Source organism: Melanaphis sacchari, unplaced genomic scaffold (assembly GCF_002803265.2).
Source record: "Melanaphis sacchari strain LSU unplaced genomic scaffold, SCAv2.0 Contig74_pilon_pilon, whole genome shotgun sequence".
NCBI lineage: Eukaryota > Metazoa > Arthropoda > Insecta > Hemiptera > Aphididae > Melanaphis > Melanaphis sacchari.
In genome coordinates, this window is record NW_020271531.1 from 2,350,376 (window position 1) to 2,370,092 (window position 19,717).

The window sequence follows — 19,717 nt, forward strand, 5'->3', positions numbered from 1 at the left end:
ATGGTTTATGGATAACATTTACCACGTTATTGAGACTTATTTAATATCACTACTGTTTAGTGTCTAATCATACCTATACTTTATAAGTTACAACTGATAATTAACTTGTTTGAAATTCTATTTGTGTATACTAAAATACTAAAAAAAATATTCTACTTAGAGATATATCAATAATGTGTAATTTCCATTACACTTGATTAAACACATTGCAATATAAATAATATTAGAAAATCAGTCACATCAATTTATATTTAATATATATTGAAATATAGTATTATAAAGTCTAGCAGAGAATTCAATTTTAATTTTGTTTTTTTCAATTAATTATAATAAAATTAAACTGATTTATTAAAATTATTATTATTTTTTTGTTTTAATAAAATAAGACTATTTATGAAGCATAACAAAAATGAAGCAATATAGAATAATATTTTTAACTTTCCTTGGTATAACTTTTTATATACACACCATTAATTATAGTGATATAATATAGTAATAAAAAACATTGAGGAAATATAAGGAAATTGTTTGGAATTAAATAGTACTAAAGAAAAAAAATAAGTCTTTGTATAAAGAGAAATCCAATTTAATATTTGTGATAAACACAGTATGCAATACAAATGAAAATTGGTAAATTACAAACGTCTACCTCTGCGACCACCCTTCCTACGTGTAGAATCTGAGGGAATTGGCGTAACATCTTCAATTCTGCCGATTTTCATACTTGAACGAGCTAAAGCACGCAATGCAGATTGTGCTCCTGGACCAGGTGTTTTTGTCTTATTTCCACCAGTAGCTCTCAATTTAATATGCAAAGCTGTGATACCCAATAATTTACATTTTTCCGCGACATCCTAAAATTTAAATAAATAATAAGTACATGAAAGAATATAACATTATTTAAACTGTTATAAGTTTTACAATTAAAAAATAATAACATATTCATAAGGAATCTTCAACAAATTAAAAATATGAAATGATGACAAATAATGCAGTTTGTACATTCTGGAAATTGGTTGATTTTATTTTAAGTTTTATCTAAAATGTATTGCTAAAAAAGAAATGATGAACCTTTTATGAGTATTAAGGATTTCTATGTTGCTAATATAATTTTCACTAAACTTTAAAAATCAAAAAATATCTACACCTAGCTAAAAAATTAGAAGTTGTGATGTCATAATAATGCAACTAATAATATCAAAAATATTTTAAAAATGAGTAAAATTGAATGTAAGATATTTATCTATTACAAACACAACATTTAAATTACTAAAATGTCAATATTAAAACAATTTTGAAATGTCTTCATAAAAATTATTATAGTTCAGTGCAGAATTTAAATTTTACAAAATTGCAGTTGCATTTTTATTATAATATTGGAGAATATTTTAAATATTCAATAGAAGTCCAATTTATTACTTATTGTGCTTAACTAACAAAATTTATATTGTGTAATTTTTATCATTAACATAAAAGTATTAAGATAATATAAAAAAATACCTAACAGATTATCACTAAAAAAATGAACATCACTAATTTAATATTTTTAAACTGCATAGTATTTAATTAAATTCAAATTAATTAAGTTATGTAAAATTGTAAATTAGCAATATTCATTGATCAAAAGAAAATGTACTATAAACAAAAAGTATACTAAGTTTTACATAATAAATTATACTTTGATTACTATGAAAACCACCCATTTTGTGACAAACCCAGAACAGTAATCATTTAATTTAATTGTTATTATATTTTCATTTGATCTTTAACAAAGATTATCAAGTACAAACAATATAGATCTAATAGAAGATAAACAAGTTGAATTTTACAAAGGATGGTAAAATAAATTAAATTTAAAGAATTTTATAGTACTATAGTCGGGAACATGAAAAGTGGTGTGTGACTGCCGCATCTTAACGGTAGGTTAGGTCTAATGTGTTCTTAAAACTCTAAAATCAATTAGCTTGCAATTTAAAAATACACATTTCATGATACTGTGCGAAAGATGCTGCAAATTGAGAACCATTGTCTACTGACAGGATGAGGGTCAGTATATATTAAAGATCACACGCCAGTTTTCGTGTCCCCGACATAATCATTTTCTCTAGATATCTCTCTTTACCCAAACATAATATAGTAGTTAATTAGTGAAATGAGACTCAATCTTGTGTTGTTAGTTTTATTAAATATTAAGTGAAAATAATATTTGTACTTATGTATTAGTTCTTTAAAAAAATGTAATTAATAAGTATTTAATATGAGTGATATAGAAAATTTAGAAATATTATAACAAAGCCAACATACAAGTGGATAATGTTCTTAACTTCAATTTTAATAACAGGATAATTTACATTGATATTAAAGGTAATATAACATAATGCTTAATACAAAATAGAAATTATTAAATGCAAATCTGCTGTTACATTTCTTTCAGAAAGAGAAAACTAGTTTAATGACATCTTATTAATCAAAGTCTATATCTTGAAGAAGTGGCAAGTGTAATTTATTTAAACGTTTTTTTTAAGTCAATTAATAAATAAAACATACTTGAGCAGCCAACATAGCAGCATAAGGAGAAGCTTCATCTCTGTCAGCTTTTACTTTCATTCCCCCGGTAACTCTAGCAATTGTTTCTCTAAAAAAAAAAAAAACATTTTGTTAATAATCATATCTTTTTTTGTAGACAGTGATATGTACATTAGAAATTGAGTTTGAACATTAATTGAGAAGAGGTGCACTTTAAAAAATGGGTATAAATAATTACGACAATGAAATATTTATAATCTCAAAGAAAATAATTACTTGTTATCTTGCACTTAATTAGTTTTATTTTAAATTAAATAATAAACAAAATACTAAAACAGAAAAGAAATATAGATAATAAATAAATGTTAATACAATGCAAACACATACATAGTTATTTTTGGTCATTTAGGGTTAAATATTTTAACAATTAATGTTGCTTTGAAATTTATTAACTACTATGTAGTTAAAATTTGATAACAATTTTATTTTAAAATAATATTTACCTTCCAGATAAATCTGTTACATGTACAAATGTATCATTGAAACTAGCAAAAATGTGAGCAACACCATAAACCAATTCTCCTTCTTGAATTTGTGGTCCTAGTTGGATTACTGGCTCTTCTTTCTGTACTTTTCCTTTTCTGGGGGCCATTTTATACTAAATCAACAAATAATAATTATTTAAAAATAAATGTTAATTAATTGAAAAGCAACAATGCCACATGGCCAATGTATAACTTTATTAAAAATCCATCATAAACAAGTCAAATTATCGAATGATAACAAGTTTTATGCAAATTTAATAAAATGTACCTTAGGTATAATATAATTAACTTACACTCAATAAGTATTGGAAGTTTAAACGTAAAAATATAAAGCTATCTAGTCACGAACTAGAAATAAGAAACTTACGCCATACAGAATCAAATCACGAAAGAAAAAGAGTAAGTAACATTTTTAAATTTGAGGTTATGTTGATTGTCACACCAAATCGATAGCAGTGTTACCAACAACTCCAAAAAAAAATTGACTGCAAAATAATACAAAAATAAACAAGTAATTAAAAGTCAAATAATTAATTTAAATATTTTGATGTACCATTTAATACTCAATTCTAATACTAAGAAGGAAGTTTAATATCTTAATTGGTTTTATAATGTTTTCTATTGTTAATTATATTTCATTTTTAAATATAACGATAATAATTAAAAAGTGTTGATTGTAGGAATATTTTAATATCATATTTTGTTTATCATCTGTGGTTTTTACCACGACTAAAGATAATTTATTTGGTTATCCTGATAATAAAATAATTATCTTTTATTATTATCTATGTATAAATGTGATATCAAAGACAAAATTGAAAATATAAGATTAGCAATATAATATTAGTTATTAGTTATTACACTAATTGCAGATTATAATTTAATTTTTAATTTTATACATTGAAGTTAAAAATAAAATACGAACTACTAATTGCATTTTATATTTTGTAACTTTAGACTGTTTATTCTCTGTTTAGTGAATATTGACCGTTAATTTAAATTATAGGTAAGACAATCAATTTATTGTAAAAATGTATACTTAGATTAAACTTTTTACTTAATCATTGTACCTATGTCATAAATATCATAAAACTACTTGTATAAGTAATATGTTAAAATGTTTATTTGCAAATAGTAACTATACAAGTTGTTCATTAATTCGATAAATTATTATATATATACACTCAGTTCAGAAAATAATTATTCATTATTATTTCTGTGCAAAGTCCAGCTACGTGCAGGGTGTGTATAAAGAATGCAGTTTTTAATTTTCCTATACATTTATTTTATTTTATTAGAAATACATTAAGAATAATATTTTTTGTTTTTTTTATGAGTTGAGTTTTAAATGTGAAACAGGACATCATGCATATGATGCCCTTTAATCACTTAACAAACAGTGACTGTCAATACAATCACCAATTACATTTTAACAAACTTGCCCATCAAGTTCATGGTTTGTTTGTATAGACTTATTATTTAATGAAACCCCAAAGGATATGTTTTACACTTAAACTTCAACTATTTGTGAAACAATATATATTTTATAAAATGAAATTGATTTATTACAAAATTAAAAACAATGTTCTTTATGAAATACCTTTTATAAAATGTAAATTAACATAAAATTGAAACAGCTCTGAATATCACTTCTCTGTGAATTTATTACTCTCCAACACCCAATCTAGTATAATGTTCAAATTACCTAAAAAAATGTTATTCTTGAATACTTTTTTAATTTATAAACTAATTAATATAATTAATAATTATTCTTGTTAAATATTCACCTAGATATGGCTAAGTGGCAGTTAGAAGTGTTACGAATGGGTATTTATATGGCATTTCCTGTTATCTTATTCCATTACTTCAACTTACCCGAAAATTATGAAGATAAAGTAATAAAATTCAAGAGAGAGATGTTTCCACCGGAAAGACCAGAACCTCAACAAAAAATTGCTGAACTAAAGAGAATATTTCAAGAACGGAAAGAAGCAGAATTAAAAAGGGTTTTTGAAGAATAAATGAGATAATCATAGCACATACTTTTATAAATTATCACGTTTTGTATATATTGTTTTAAGATATAGTTCTGTTAAAAAATATTATAATTAGACAATTTTGTATTAATATAAAAATAAAACTAACAATTGCTTATTTACGTATCTAAATTTAAAAAATCTTAACTTAGACACTTTAACTTTTGCACATATTGATCGAGTTGAAAGCGTTCACAATATTCAATAATTGGTTTTAGATCAATACTATCTATAACTGGACAACTGAACGCCAATTTGACACAATGTATAACTTCATAAGAATCTTTAGCTAAAAATAATAATAACTTATAAAAATGTGAATTTAATTTAATTATTAATTAGTGATGCTACAAACACTATTTTTTTTAAATTAATTGAATTTACAATTTTTTATTTGAACTTGCTAAACTATTCAATTTATTTATACAACTAACCAAAAATAAAAGGTTCAAATTAAATTTAACGGTATTTATAAAAAAACAATTATTTGATAGAATAACAAGTAATAAAAAAAATAGTTATTTTCTTTACAAAGTTCAAATAATAATTTTGTTAATTTGATTATCATTGATTCTTTTCAATTGGAAAATTTTAAAAATAACTATCAGTTTGTAACATCACTATTTATAACTATTTTATTAAGAAAATTAATGTATTCGTACCACTGTTGAATGATGACTTAAGAAAAACATTCCAGGCTTTTTCTACAATGTCAAATGTCAACTTATGCCATTTATCCATCAAATGAATTAGTACTTTTTCCAATTCAATAATCATTGTAAAATGAATTAATCTAGTAAGTAATAAATCCCATATACTGGGATTCATAGTATCTGAATATAAAACACATAAATGTGAAGCTAATTTAGTAGAACTCAACGATCTTCTTGCCATCAACGATTGGACTAGTTTGGATTTATCACATCCACGGTATCTTGCTGGGGAAAAATTGATTCCAAGAGTTTCCAATTCAGTAATAATTGATAATTCGACCAAATTATTTCTAAAATTCAAATGAGTGAAGTGAATTAGTTATTAAACTTCAATATAGTAAATATAAAAATTAATATTCTTACTTCATTAATTCTTTTGAACGGCAAGTAATTTCTTCAATATTTTCTGTTGTCACCAAGCACAGGCATTGCAATGCTCTTAGTCTCACACTTGTCGGGCACATAGATTCACTGTCATCTTCATTATAAGCTTGGCATATAAGGAAATTATGTAAATTGTACGCTGGTGTATCATTTTCTAATAAATAGCATGCTCTAAACATAATTATACATTATTAAAAGTTTAACACCACTCAATTTTAAGCTGTATTTAACAAAGGTTAAACAAATTTAAATAATAATAAAATTATCACCTTAATACACCTTCGCTGATTGTTAAATTTTCTTGAGGTACATAAAACGAATTCGTTGTTGACATCAAACTTTTATCAGGAGAACTCATTGATCCCAATGAAGAGGGTTGTAACCACTCTTTTAAAAGATCAACTTTTAGTGCTAAGTCTCCTTTACCATGAACTTCAACGATTGCATCTACTGCACCGTGAATGTCTAAAAAACATAACATAATAATAATTTATAAATTGAAACCAAAACCTTAATTTTACATTAAAACTTACCAGGAAATACTTTTATTTCCCCTGTATGTCTTTTAAGTATTATTGGATCATTGTATAATTCTCTAATTAATTCATTAGGTTGCAATGCTAATTGTAAATAATTTGGTTTGCCAAATCCATACATATGTAATATATGTTTAGTGGTTATTAACACATATTTTGTAACAACCTTGAAAAAAAAAATATATAAAAATACTTATTTTGTTTAATTTAAATAAATTAATACAAATACATACTTTTGTAATACCAGACTTGGCATTTTCTGAATTTTCTAATTTAACCCATTCTTGAGCTTGTGAATGACTAATTTTAGCTGCTGCTAACTGATCAGCGCCTAAAAAAAAATTCAAATAAATAATATTTTTATAACAGCATAGTTCAACATAAGTTATTATTAATTGACAATTAAAAATATAAATAATACCTAAAGGTAAACTATTGACAACAAAATAAAGTGAAGCAGCAACTATTTCTAAATTCTTTACATTGCTCAACACTTCTTGAATATCTTTAAGTAATGATTCCAAGCGCATATGTAAATACCATTCAACATTCTTATCTTTAGTAGCTACTTCATTAACCTAAAATATTAATCATTTGGTTAGTCTATGAATAACTATGCATTAACAATTCTTACCATATTCTTTACAGTTAAAATACATAATGTGTCTTTATCCATTTCAATTGCTTCAATTATTGAAAACCATTTATTGTACGTTAAAAACGTCAATTCTGGTTTTATGATTTTCCATACATGAATTTCACGATGTCCAAATTTTTTTTTTTTTTTATTTGCAAGTGGAACATAGGGTAAACGGTATTTAGAAATAGGAGGTAATGATTGTGATTCCTGGAACATGGAAAACCATATTTCTTGCTCGTGTTCTTCAGGTATACTTACTCGTTTGTATTGCATTAAAAATAATAAAATTTCTTTTTGAACGTGAAATTTTAAAATTGCATTTACATCATATTTTTCAATTAAACCCATTATTACTAAGAATACTTCATAATAATAAATATTCACCTAAAAACCAAATATTAATAAAAAAAATATTAATATATAAAATATTTAATTATTAAGCTAAAGGTAAAAGTACAGTATATTTTGATGTCTTACTTGTTCCCAAACATGGTTCCAAAGAAAATCTAAAATATCAGTTTTATCTGTAATAACACAAAAGATATCTTCACATTTTTTTAATAAGGCATCTTTGTCTTCAATTATTTTAGCAATCCAATCTAAAGATTATTTACAAAACAATTAGCAATTTATTTTAATGATTGACTATTTTAAAAAGTTTGGTTAACTATTCACCAAATGTCTTCTCTTCATTTTCCATAGGTGTGTATGGTTCCCATTGAATTAAGGAACTTTCTAAAAATAATTTAGCAGTTTGTTGTAAATCAAAATGAGTATCATTACAATAGTCTACTAAAACATTTAATGTAATGATAGGAGATCTTATCATTTTCTGCAATAAATGTCGTTGATCTAATTCTGAATTATAAAATGCATCTAAAATTATAAAATATATATATACATACTAATACTTCTATATTCATTATTTAACTCACTATAAAGTATTAAAAATATTTATGTACCTTTAAATGCAAATCCATATTTCATCAACTTTTTACCCCAGATACATTTATTTTTTGTAGATTTAAGTGTTTCATATAAATCACCAGCAGTATCAATATTTGATCGTAAGTAAACTAATCCCAAATCTGTAATATTTGTTAATTTTTGATAGTTCATCCCCACACTATAGATCAAACAATAACATAATTAAAAAAATATATAACCATTAAAATTAGATAAGTTTATAGTTGTATCTTATACTTATTCAAAGCATCTTCGAGCCAATTAAAAGCATCATGCGGTTTAAGAGTATTTAAAAGACCTAAACCTAGGTCCATATCCAAGTTTCGAGAATAAGTAACACTTTTTAATATTTGTCTTACATTACTTTTTATTAAATTATTTCCTTTTTTAGTTAACTCTGGTTCCTGAAATAAATTAAAAATAATAAATATACATTAGTTTAATAAATAAATATCTATTATAAGCAAAATTGTTTTTCTTTATAATTAAATTAGAACTGACCAATGTTTGTTGATTTTGAAGAATAGCACGATACAAACACATTATTTGTGTTACAGTTATGTGAAGACCAATAAGGTTCTGACCTTGGAAATATTCTAATGAAGACATAATTATATCTGGTGATGGCTAAAATATTTTGATTAAAGATTAAATATTATTAAAAATATTTTTTAAAACATAATTGTTGAACTTACAATGGTATCATATGAATCTTTAATATCAATTTTCTTGTAACAGTGTAATGAAGATTTAGGATTATAAGAATCTAGAAGAAAAATTATTATTATTATTATTATTAGTGGTTTTAATACTCTATAACTAATTAAATATTACTTAAAAATGAACTGTAAAGTTTAAATTGTTCAAAAAATTCTAAATGTATAGAATTTTTATCAATAATTCCATTTCTCCAAGAATATGCTAAGCCAAGTTCTAAATTATCGCTATTTACCACATCTCCACATGTTAAAAAAAATGGTTCAACCCACTGACTTAATTCAACAGCTCTTGTTAACAAACCTAAAATAGAAAAAATAAAAATATCAAATTAATTTCTTAATTTAACTATTAAATAGAAAAAATATATATTACTTGATTCACTATTAACAGTAACTAGTTGTGTAATTCGGCGAATCAATGTCCAAAGAGGTATTTTAAATGCAGCTTGAGACACTGGATCATAAGTAGACACCAAAAGTTCTCCTAGTTCTAATAATTTAGTTGCAATCTGAAGGCTAACATCTCCAAAGGAATTTATAAATTGACCAAATATACATATGTTTTCATTATTCATTTGTAAAGCAGATTCCTTAACAAACTGAATCACAACATTTTCAAAAGACTGGAATATTAAATTAGATAACCGGGATAATTTTGCTTGTATAATAGAAGTTTTTATATTGTTGAAACATTCATCTAATGGTCATCGGAAAATAGTAAATTATTAAAATTAATTAACAGTCAAAATGGGTTGATTTAAAATGTTCAAATTACCTTTCAAGACTGAATTTACACATTTTTTTAAAAGCTTTTCTTCATTAGAGTATTCTGATAAATCACATTCAATTTTAAACTCATTCTATAATAAAAACAATACATAAATTCTAAATTCAAATATATCCAGTATAGTTAAACAGACCAACCTTTAAATAGTAAATGTTAATTAAGCCATAAACACTATGTTGACATTCTTGATGAATATCTATGCATTGACTTTTAGCCAAAAATTTTAGTACAATCAAATACTTAGATGCTTCTTCAACAAAAATTGAATGTTTTCTCAAACTGTTATAAGTAATCCAAATTGTAATACATAACCTTTGTACCATTGAACTAGGAATTATCTGAGGGTTTGTTAATGATTCGATTGCTGTATCTGTGTGGCTATACATAAAAAGTCATAAAAAATGTTATTTTCCACAAAATATAAAAATAATCAAGAATAAGTACGTTGCAAAACTGTTTCTCAATTTCAGCAAATGCTTAGATTTATTATACCATTTAAGAATTTCCTATGGCAATACCAACTTATACATTTTTAAGCTGATTTTATACTTTTCAATTTAAATACTTGAAAATATGGACCATAAGTATATTTAAAAATTCCAATAGTCAAAATTTGAATGAATTTATTATTTCATAAAAATTAGGGGTAGATATGCTTAATAAATTATAAAGAATACTTATTCATATTTATTACAAGCTATTTGCAAGTACAGCAATTTAATAGGAGTAAGAAAACTGTATACATATAAATTAATAAGAAGAAATTATGAGAACTACAATCCAGGCAATGATTTGGTGCTTATTATTAAGTTTAAAATATCATTAAAATATACAAACTATAATTAATAATTTGTATTTTAGTAAAATAACTCAAATTATTAATAGTCTAATAATAAATTAAAAATAATAATAATACATTTACATACCCAGATTCAATCAAATACTGAATATAAATCTCATATGCTTCTTGTTGAACAGTGATAGACTGCGTACTAACCAATTTAACTATGTCTTCTAACAAAGTTGAGCGATTTTGGGAACAAATATTTTGAACCGCAATTATTATCTAAAATTGATAAAGAGTTATAGTACAATTTTTAACAAAAATGATCAAATTTTTAAATACTTACTATACTTGGTGTAATGTTTGAAAATGAAAGATTATAACTCTTTAAAACCAATTTACTTGTAAGTAAGCTCTTCACTTCTACTATATCTTTAATAGTTGCTGTATTCAAATCAGTATGAAGTGTTTCATCACAAAGTTTTATCATAAGTTCCGACCAAGGTATGGTAGCAGCTTTCAAAATGCTCAAGGCTGAATCAGATTTGGTCTATAAAAATGATTGAAAATAATATATATTTTATACTTTTTTTTTATTAATAAATATTACCTCTTTGTTAGAAATAAAATTAAGTATCAAAGTTGCTTTTTCTTCCCATGACCACCAACAATCAACTTGACTAACAATATTCTAAAAATAAATTTAAAATGATTGTAGCTTAATAAATTTAAATTGAACATTATAATAATTTAAAAAAATTATTCTTTTTTACTTTAATATAAGCAGATAAAATTTCATCAGAATTTAAAAATCGCTGTAGTGTAAATGTTGACCAAAATGTTTTAATAAAATCAGAGAATGTATTCATTTGTATTTGATCCAAAATTAAAAATGATAATTCTGAATAATTTTTGTCTTCGTGAGATAATTCATAATCATCTAAAGTAATCTTTACACAGAAATTATCATTCAACTCCTTTAATTCAGTTAAGTATCTTATTAATAAGATTAATTTCATTTGAGGTTCGGTTGGTCGTGAAATACTTAAACATAAAGGAGATGAAACAATTTGATTGATGATATTTAGAAAATAACGACAAATTTCTAAGCTAGGATTTATCCAGTCTAAATGTAAGTATAGTTCATTCCATCTGAAAAAAAAATGTTAAAATAAAAATTTAAAATTTAAACCTAAATAGGTAATTAAAATAATTACTTTATACTAACCGAACTTTACTTTCTATGTAAGAAACCATGGAAGCTACTGTTTCATCATAATACATGAAAAGAGTTGTAGAAGCAAAACTCTTGACCCATAATTTTAAATCATAAATATCTACAGAAAATGGGGTACTTGAAAAATATTCATTTATAAATTCATCATTAATGCAAGTTTTGATTTCTGCAATATGACGACTCCAAACTGTTAATGCATCACTTAACTGGTTCTACAACAACAACAAATTCATAAACTAATTAAGATTCTAAGCAAAATGATGTATGTATTGATTTAACAATTGTGTATATGTTTTTTTATTATTTATACACAATATATAATAAAAAATACTTTTTTTTTTAACTTCTAGGGTAATTTTTGATAGCAGATTGAATTTAATTTAAATACTTTTGAGGGGTTAAAATTCTAAGTATTATTCATAATAATCAGGAAAAACTAAAAAAAAATATAAATTTTCATACAAATCTAGTATTTGATTTACTGCAACTCAAAAAATCAATAAGTTAGTTATTTTAAATTTTGCCAAATTTTTATAGTATAATTTTCTAAATTTTATGGTATAATATAAATTTCAAAATATTTTGACTCTTTTTAAGCTACTTTATAAACATATTGATTTTTTTTTTTTTTTTGTGAAGTGGCAATGCGGGAACCTTTTATTACTGCTCAACTGTTACTTAATATATTACTATATTATTACATTATAATATAATAAATTATTTGTTTATCAGACTTACTTATTATATTTTCTTTTTGTATAGATTGTAAACATATATTTTCTTTAACAAGAAGTTTGTCTTCTTTAAATATTGTTGCGCAAGTATTTAACTTGGTCTGGCACACTGGCCTAATTTATAAATTAAAGAAATAATTTTCTGTGCCATACTATCTCTAAGTCTTTGTATCAAAAATTTGTCTTTCAACATTGAAACGTTATAGATTCTACGTTTTACGGGGCTCTCACAATATACTCGTTAGCATCCCTCAAGGAAGAGATATTGTTCTCCTCAAGATCATAATTACAGCTGACATTCCTACCACCAAAAACACTCTCATGGGTACTTTACTGATGATAGTAGTATTTTAGCTACCAATCTCAATCCACTCATTTGCAGTCACTTTTACCAAAACCATCCAACAAGCTACCTAAATGGTGTCATACTTGAAAAATAAAAGTAAATGAAGTAAAAATCACTTATATCACATTTACCCTCAGATCAGAAGATTACTTCAAGGTCATTTTTAACAACTCGTAATCCCACACTCAGAGGAAACAAAATATTTTGACTTACTACTTGACAAGAGGCTCATCTGAGGTCATTATCTTAAAAATAAAAAGAAACAACTCAACTCTCATTTACATCTGACAAGACCACTCCTAAAATCATGCAATTTTTTAACTGTTTACTTTTATACAATAATCTTTTAACCAATCTGGTCCTACGGCATTGCTTTCTGAGGCTCTACTAAATCCTTAAATCTCAGAATAAAACAAGCGTTCCAAACAATCACCTCTATTTTGTCATCAAAAGTACATCACAAACGTAACTCTATACAAAGACCTTAAAGTTTCTACCATCACTAAGATTGTAGCCACTTTTGACCTAAGACTGCATCAAAATATAAGATCACTCAAATCAACTTATAACCCACTACATTTAAAATCACTTCACTTCATAACCCAACCAGACACCTCAACAAGAATTTGTTAAGAGATCTTCTCAATACTTTGTAATTTAAAATTCATATGCAAGTAGCCCTACTGTAAACTTTTTTTTACCGTTCCATCACCATCAATCCTCCCTCTAACTTACTCATTGTACATATAGTATAGATTGTAAAAACTTCAATAAACATTATTTAAAAAAAAAATAATAATAATAAAAAATACTTATTTAACATATTATAAGTTTTACTAACACAAACTAAATTTATTTAATTGGGTATATATTATACATGTAATAAATAATGTATAAATATTTACTTTTTGTATAAGGTCCAAACAAATGTCATTCACATTTTGTTTACAAAAAGAAAGCCATAGCTCTGTGTTTTCAATAGACCAGTCAGACACATCATGTAAAAGACAAAAAGTATCCAATTTGTGAAGTGTACATTGTAACTGATCAAGTAAAAGTTTTAACTTATTCTCTAATCCTTGTGATGAGGATTTTACTCTTAATAATGCATACCTTAAAAGTTTTCTACATAGAGTAAAACTAGGCACAATTATATTGAGAGCACAATTACCAACAAATGTGTCATCCTAGAAAAAATGATTACCTTTAAATTAATTATGAAACTATTGTGAAAAAGTATGATTCAATTATTTACTTTAATTTTGTTTAAGTAATCCATCATTTCATCAAATGTTTCTTGGATACCTTTATTTCCAGGTTGCCATACATCTAATTTTCCCATAAGTCCTTTAACTTGTTCTTTATATATTATTTCTGGATCAAGATTAAAAGCAGCTGCAAAATTTCGAGCTTCATCATATTTACCTCGCCTTAACATTCGTGCCAATCGTAAGTCAGGTTGTCCTTCAGATATAAGTTTTACATGTAATGTGTTTATGTCTTCATCCCCATGAGCTTCTAAGTACAATAGCCCATCAGATGTACTTGGATGTTCAATAAGATATGTTAAAGATGATGTTGGAAGCTTGAATGTTACACTAAAATCTGGTTTAAACATACATTTTAAGTTTTAAACCTACATTAATAGGTTTTAAATCATCAAAACTTTTAATAGATTAATTTCTCTTAAAATTACCAGTTTTATTTAAAAAAAAAAAATATACGTATTTCAGGCTATTTGCACATATGGTTTTATATTTTGAAATAAGAAAACAATTCAAGGTATCTAAGTTTTTTTCTATTAAATATATAGTAATTTATTACACTTTTTGCATTCCTTATTTTTGTTTGTTTTTAATTTTAAACTACATACAAAATGGCAATCCATATAATGTACTTAGATAAATTATTATAAAAAGTACATCAAAACAAAAAATACTAATTATAATATTATGATGATTTTAATCGTGAATTAAATTTTTTGACTGTGATCTAAAAATCTGATGTTATAAACAAATTAAAAAAACCAATTGTAATATATATCAAGTTATCGAATGTTCAATATATTCAATATTCATACTACATAACTATAAATATTACTATATTATAGATATTATGAATTTATATTAAACTTATAGACATGTATTGTCTCTGTCTTACAAATGTATAACATAGCAAATTTACTTTCAGTAGATTAGGTTTAGTTTTGTTAGTTTAAAAATTAGAATCAATTGATCAATAATGAAATTTAATGGTAAGAAGATTATTTGTGTTTGTATGTGGATTTTTCATGATAGTTCAATTTTTTAGGAAGTTTTGCGTATGTAAAATATAGTAAATTAAAAATGCTCATAACTCACTTAAAAAATTGAATTATTGTAAAAACCCACATAAAAATATAGAAAAATTTCTTATCATCAAGTTTCATTAGAGGTTAATTCACTCTAATTTTTAAACCAACAAAGCTAAACCTAATTTGCTAAATGTAAATTGTCTAAGTTATGCACTTGTAAGACAGAAACAATAAATGTGTGTAGCGTCCTCTTTATCTATTTTGAAATTGTACGAAAAATTAATGAATTACCTATCAAAATTCTAACAATTATTTTGTAATATTTTTTCTATTTACCACATTCATTTCAAATTATTCATACCAATATTTTTATATAATTTGTTAAAACATAAAATCTTTTCAATATGTTTATTAGTTAATTAATTATCATACTATATATTTGTAAAATATTCATGTTTATTTTACTTATTTTATTGTTACTATACATTGAACTTTTGTTAATAAACACATGCATATGTGTGTTTGTGTGTGTGTATGTTAGATCAATACTTATATTGTTTCAGTATTCAAGTAATATTATGACATTAAGGAACATTTAAATATGGATACATTAATAAAAGATGTATATGATGTATTAGCTAATAAAACTGAAAATGAATTACCTTCAGAAGATAAACTCGTTAAATATCAGAATACATATAGAATGGAATCAAAAAACCCATTCAATGAAAACAAAGCTTTGACCATCATAAAAAATGAAACAATGAAACATTTGAATAATGAAACTAAATATGATCCAGATGAAGCAACAAAAATCGCTGCAACTATGTCACTAAGGATTAGAGATGGTATTTATGACTTAGATTTTGAAAGGTAAAATATTTTAATTTAAAAAATTTATCCATACCTATATATTTAAGATAAATTATAGTCATAGTGGAATCACCAATGGTTTAAAATTTTAAATTAATTGTAGATATTATATAGTATAATGATTTAACTAAATAAATTTTATGAAAATACATTTTTTACCAAATTAATTACAGTAAATATTACTTTTTTATGCATGTAAAATGTTCCAATCAAATTATATTATTATTTATACAGATCTTCATAATTAATTAAATTAAAATGCTATTTTAAATAACTTGTTTAAAAAAGTACGCATCTACCAACTTGAGTTTGAATTATTTGTTTTATTATAAATGTGTTTAAAAACATTTTTATATTACGTAATCAATTATAATTTAACTAACTTAAAATAAAACCTAACTTGCCTTAATTATTTAAAAAAATATATTTATTAATCAAGTTAACCAATAAAAACCATTAAAAGATTTTTCAAACTCGGGTTATGAATATGTAAATATATATAATAAATAATATTATAAATACTAAGCTAAGGCAGGCAATTATTAATTATAAAGTAATTATTTATTTATGATATTTTCTTTTTTTTTTCTAGAGTATATCAATATAAATTTTAAGTAAAGTTATTTCTCAATTTAAAATTTAATAGTTAATAATATGTTGATGTTATTTTTTCAAGAAAGGAAATTATTTTATTATTGTTGCTATGGTACCATATGTTAATTCAATACATTTAGTTGATTAATTGATTAAATATAGCAGGAGAATTCATGAATGTTATTAATATAATTTTTAACAACTAGAATTTAAATTAACTTATCAATCCTTGCTATAACTTTGCACAAATGTATGACTTTATAAAGTTCTTCTTTTATACCACCCAGATATATTCCAAAGTATAAATGCTGTAGTATACATAAAACATAACATTTATACAAATAAATTTATTACCAAAAAAAATAAATATTTATTCAGAATAGGTTCAATATTACAAAAATATATTTAAGTTTTTATTTCAGGTATAAAATTGTTTGCATAGTTGAAATTGGAGAGAAAAAAGATCAAGGAATAATGTCTATTGCTAGATTTTTACGAGACTTCAATAAAGATAAATATGTTTATAGTAATTTTGAAAATCACAACTTGTTTGCAACTATTATGGTGGGGGCATTTTATTATGAATAAATTCAGTATGTTTTTACAACATTTAATATATAACAATCTAAAACTAAAATTGTTCACATTTTCAAAATCTTTTAAGAAAAAAGAAATATTAAACCCAAATAAATTTAGAAAAATACTTTAACATTTTATTTAATAACAACTATTAATCAATAACAAATTACCTGGCATTGAAACTAGCATCAATGAAGGCTGTATTTCATCAGTTAACAGAAGAACACTTGTAGTACCCATTTCTTGAATCACAGTAAAATCACTAATATGCACCTTGTTCCATTCTTTAACTGGTAAAAATGTAAACGCACATACCAATAACATAGTTTTTGAATCAGTAAGGCAAATTATGAAACTGTAATAGTATATTTTAATTGTAAACACAATATTATAATTTTAAAATTGTTGAATTCATATTTTATATATAAACCATGCTTATACTACTAGTGCATAATCAAAAATTTAACCATGACATCAATAGATGTTAAAAATAGAATTGTAAATTGTAAAAGCACTACAATTAATTAATTAAATAGTTACATTTACCTTTTATCTTGAGTGAAAACAAATTTTTTAATTTTACAATTGTCTGGGAATAAAAATTCCTTAGATCTCATATTTTCTCCTTCATACAAACAAATGCTGTCACCAGCAATTAAAATATTATCATACATTCCACACACCGTTTTTACCTATTAAAGTTAAACAAAGTAATTAAATACACATATAATATTTATTACTTAAACTTACATTTTCATGGATATCAAATGTTTTCAAAGTTATAAGATTTTCTATATTTTTAAAATCATTATCAAGAACAGACTTCTCCAATAACTCCATGACATTAGCACAAATAAATCTTAAAATCATTTAAATGTATGATTAATTTAATGATTTAAAAATTAAAAATTGTTTTTCAATATATTTATTACTTATTAATAAATCCAGATGATGTGATAACTGTAATATAGAAATGATTTTCTTTATGCAAAAAGAACAGACCTACAGGTGATTCCATTTCTGAGGGCAAACAACGAGGATTTTTCGATACTCTCCTGGAATTAAAATTACATATTAAAATATATTATTATTATTAATCAAAATTTAATATGATTATCAATTGCATGTACATTTTTATATAAAAGAATTTTTAATTTCACATGAATTTAAAATATATTTTATTTGATGTATCATTTATTTAGTATTTAAATAAATTATCCGATGAAAATGATAAAATAGAAGTTTTGATTTTTTCTTAGATTTATATTTTATTTCATATTAATAGTGGACATGAATGATTCATTAAAATAATAATATCTATTCTTATTGATAATCATGAAGCTGTAATTATTTTTTAACAGAAAACAAAAATATGAGACTCATGTTCAATTTGAATTTAAACAGATTGAGAAAAAAAATTAGTTCGTGAAAATTGAAATTTGCTTTTCAGTGATCATCATAATAGATTATTCAAGTTTTTTTTTATTACCTTTATATTAAAATTTAACTTCTAATCTAATTATCATAGGTAAATAATTAAGTGATAAAAAAAAAATTTTTTTTAATTGATTTGCCTATGTAAATTAATTAGTTTATTTATTATTAATTTTTAATTTAAATATTCAAAATAAAAGTATTTATATATACTTGATAAATAAAATCCTTGGGTTTGTAAATGAACAGCAGTATATAGTCCAATCATATAATAACACTATTAAATAACATCCATCATCTGATATTTTAGCATCCACTATTTGATTAGGAAATCCAAAAGTTTGATTAATTTCTGTAATACTGGTATTAAATGAAATAAAAGAATGGCCTCCTGAAATGTACATTAAATCATGTGTACACATAGCACTGATTTTTAGGTCTTCTTTGGATACACATTTTTCATCACAAGTTCTTTTTATTGTGGCCAAAGTGGTTGTTTCAAATATTCTGCTGTCACCAATAGCTACAGCACGAGTACCAAAGTTTATAGTCTCATCGGCTGAACTATAACCAATTGTTATACCGTTCCACATTATGAAATTTTATGATTTTTATAGGCCTGATAGAATACATAAAATTTTAAATTTTAAAATTAATACATATTTAAAAAAAAAAAAAAACATATTAAGTACTTACGAGTAATACAAAAATTAATTTGTTTTCTAAATTAGTTTCTCAACATGCTTAATATTTTAATCTGTACTGTGTTTTGAATATCGCTTGTTATTTGTATTTTGTACCTTGGGTATCCTATAGGCTACCTTTAATATATTTATATGTTGTCATAGAATTTAGAGTGGCTATGTTTATAAACTTGATAGAATATACCTAGTACCTACAATGTATAATGTTCTGACATTTTTTATCTCCGAATAATAGAATTTTGGCGCTAAAATTTATCATTAATTCAACAAAGAATTCCATGAAAGAA

At 23.9% G+C, this 19,717-nt stretch overlaps 4 protein-coding genes across 5 annotated transcripts; 2 read left to right on the forward strand and 2 right to left on the reverse strand.

Moving 5' to 3' along the window:
- Positions 1 to 564: 564 nt before the first annotated feature.
- Positions 565 to 3,468, reverse strand: LOC112601111 (40S ribosomal protein S14a). Of its 2 annotated transcripts, none has more exons than XM_025348545.1 (4): positions 3,365 to 3,468; positions 3,030 to 3,184; positions 2,548 to 2,635; positions 565 to 854 (listed from the first exon to the last, which is right to left on the reverse strand). In XM_025348545.1, the coding sequence occupies exons 2-4, from the start codon at positions 3,176 to 3,178 to the stop codon at positions 636 to 638; spliced, it is 456 nt and encodes a 151-aa protein (XP_025204330.1). In that variant the 5' UTR covers positions 3,179 to 3,184; positions 3,365 to 3,468; the 3' UTR covers positions 565 to 635. The 2 variants fall into 2 exon arrangements, with proteins under 2 accessions (XP_025204330.1, XP_025204331.1); XM_025348546.1 differs by having other exon boundaries at positions 3,340 to 3,446.
- Positions 3,469 to 3,538: 70 nt separating this feature from the next.
- Positions 3,539 to 19,668, reverse strand: LOC112601100. Its single transcript, XM_025348530.1, has 33 exons — positions 19,423 to 19,668; positions 18,940 to 19,345; positions 18,225 to 18,347; positions 18,043 to 18,151; positions 17,839 to 17,984; positions 17,463 to 17,647; positions 14,209 to 14,558; positions 13,859 to 14,140; positions 11,865 to 12,085; positions 11,410 to 11,788; positions 11,247 to 11,327; positions 10,983 to 11,186; positions 10,779 to 10,918; positions 9,990 to 10,230; positions 9,841 to 9,925; positions 9,439 to 9,762; positions 9,181 to 9,366; positions 9,042 to 9,112; positions 8,848 to 8,973; positions 8,584 to 8,750; positions 8,343 to 8,506; positions 8,056 to 8,256; positions 7,858 to 7,979; positions 7,375 to 7,764; positions 7,162 to 7,318; positions 6,974 to 7,071; positions 6,738 to 6,906; positions 6,474 to 6,669; positions 6,184 to 6,375; positions 5,770 to 6,110; positions 5,217 to 5,396; positions 4,672 to 4,776; positions 3,539 to 3,556 (listed from the first exon to the last, which is right to left on the reverse strand). Exons 2-31 carry the CDS (start codon positions 19,317 to 19,319, stop codon positions 5,251 to 5,253), a joined length of 5,976 nt encoding a protein of 1,991 aa, XP_025204315.1. The 5' UTR covers positions 19,320 to 19,345; positions 19,423 to 19,668; the 3' UTR covers positions 3,539 to 3,556; positions 4,672 to 4,776; positions 5,217 to 5,250.
- Positions 3,947 to 5,181, forward strand: LOC112601113 (protein PET100 homolog, mitochondrial). The gene is made up of 2 exons (XM_025348548.1): positions 3,947 to 4,077; positions 4,863 to 5,181. Exon 2 carries the CDS (start codon positions 4,865 to 4,867, stop codon positions 5,090 to 5,092), a length of 228 nt encoding a protein of 75 aa, XP_025204333.1. The 5' UTR covers positions 3,947 to 4,077; positions 4,863 to 4,864; the 3' UTR covers positions 5,093 to 5,181.
- On the forward strand, positions 15,848 to 17,334 carry LOC112601112 (tctex1 domain-containing protein 1-like). Its single transcript, XM_025348547.1, has 2 exons — positions 15,848 to 16,119; positions 17,136 to 17,334. The coding sequence occupies exons 1-2, from the start codon at positions 15,848 to 15,850 to the stop codon at positions 17,299 to 17,301; spliced, it is 438 nt and encodes a 145-aa protein (XP_025204332.1). The 3' UTR covers positions 17,302 to 17,334.
- Positions 19,669 to 19,717: the final 49 nt, after the last annotated feature.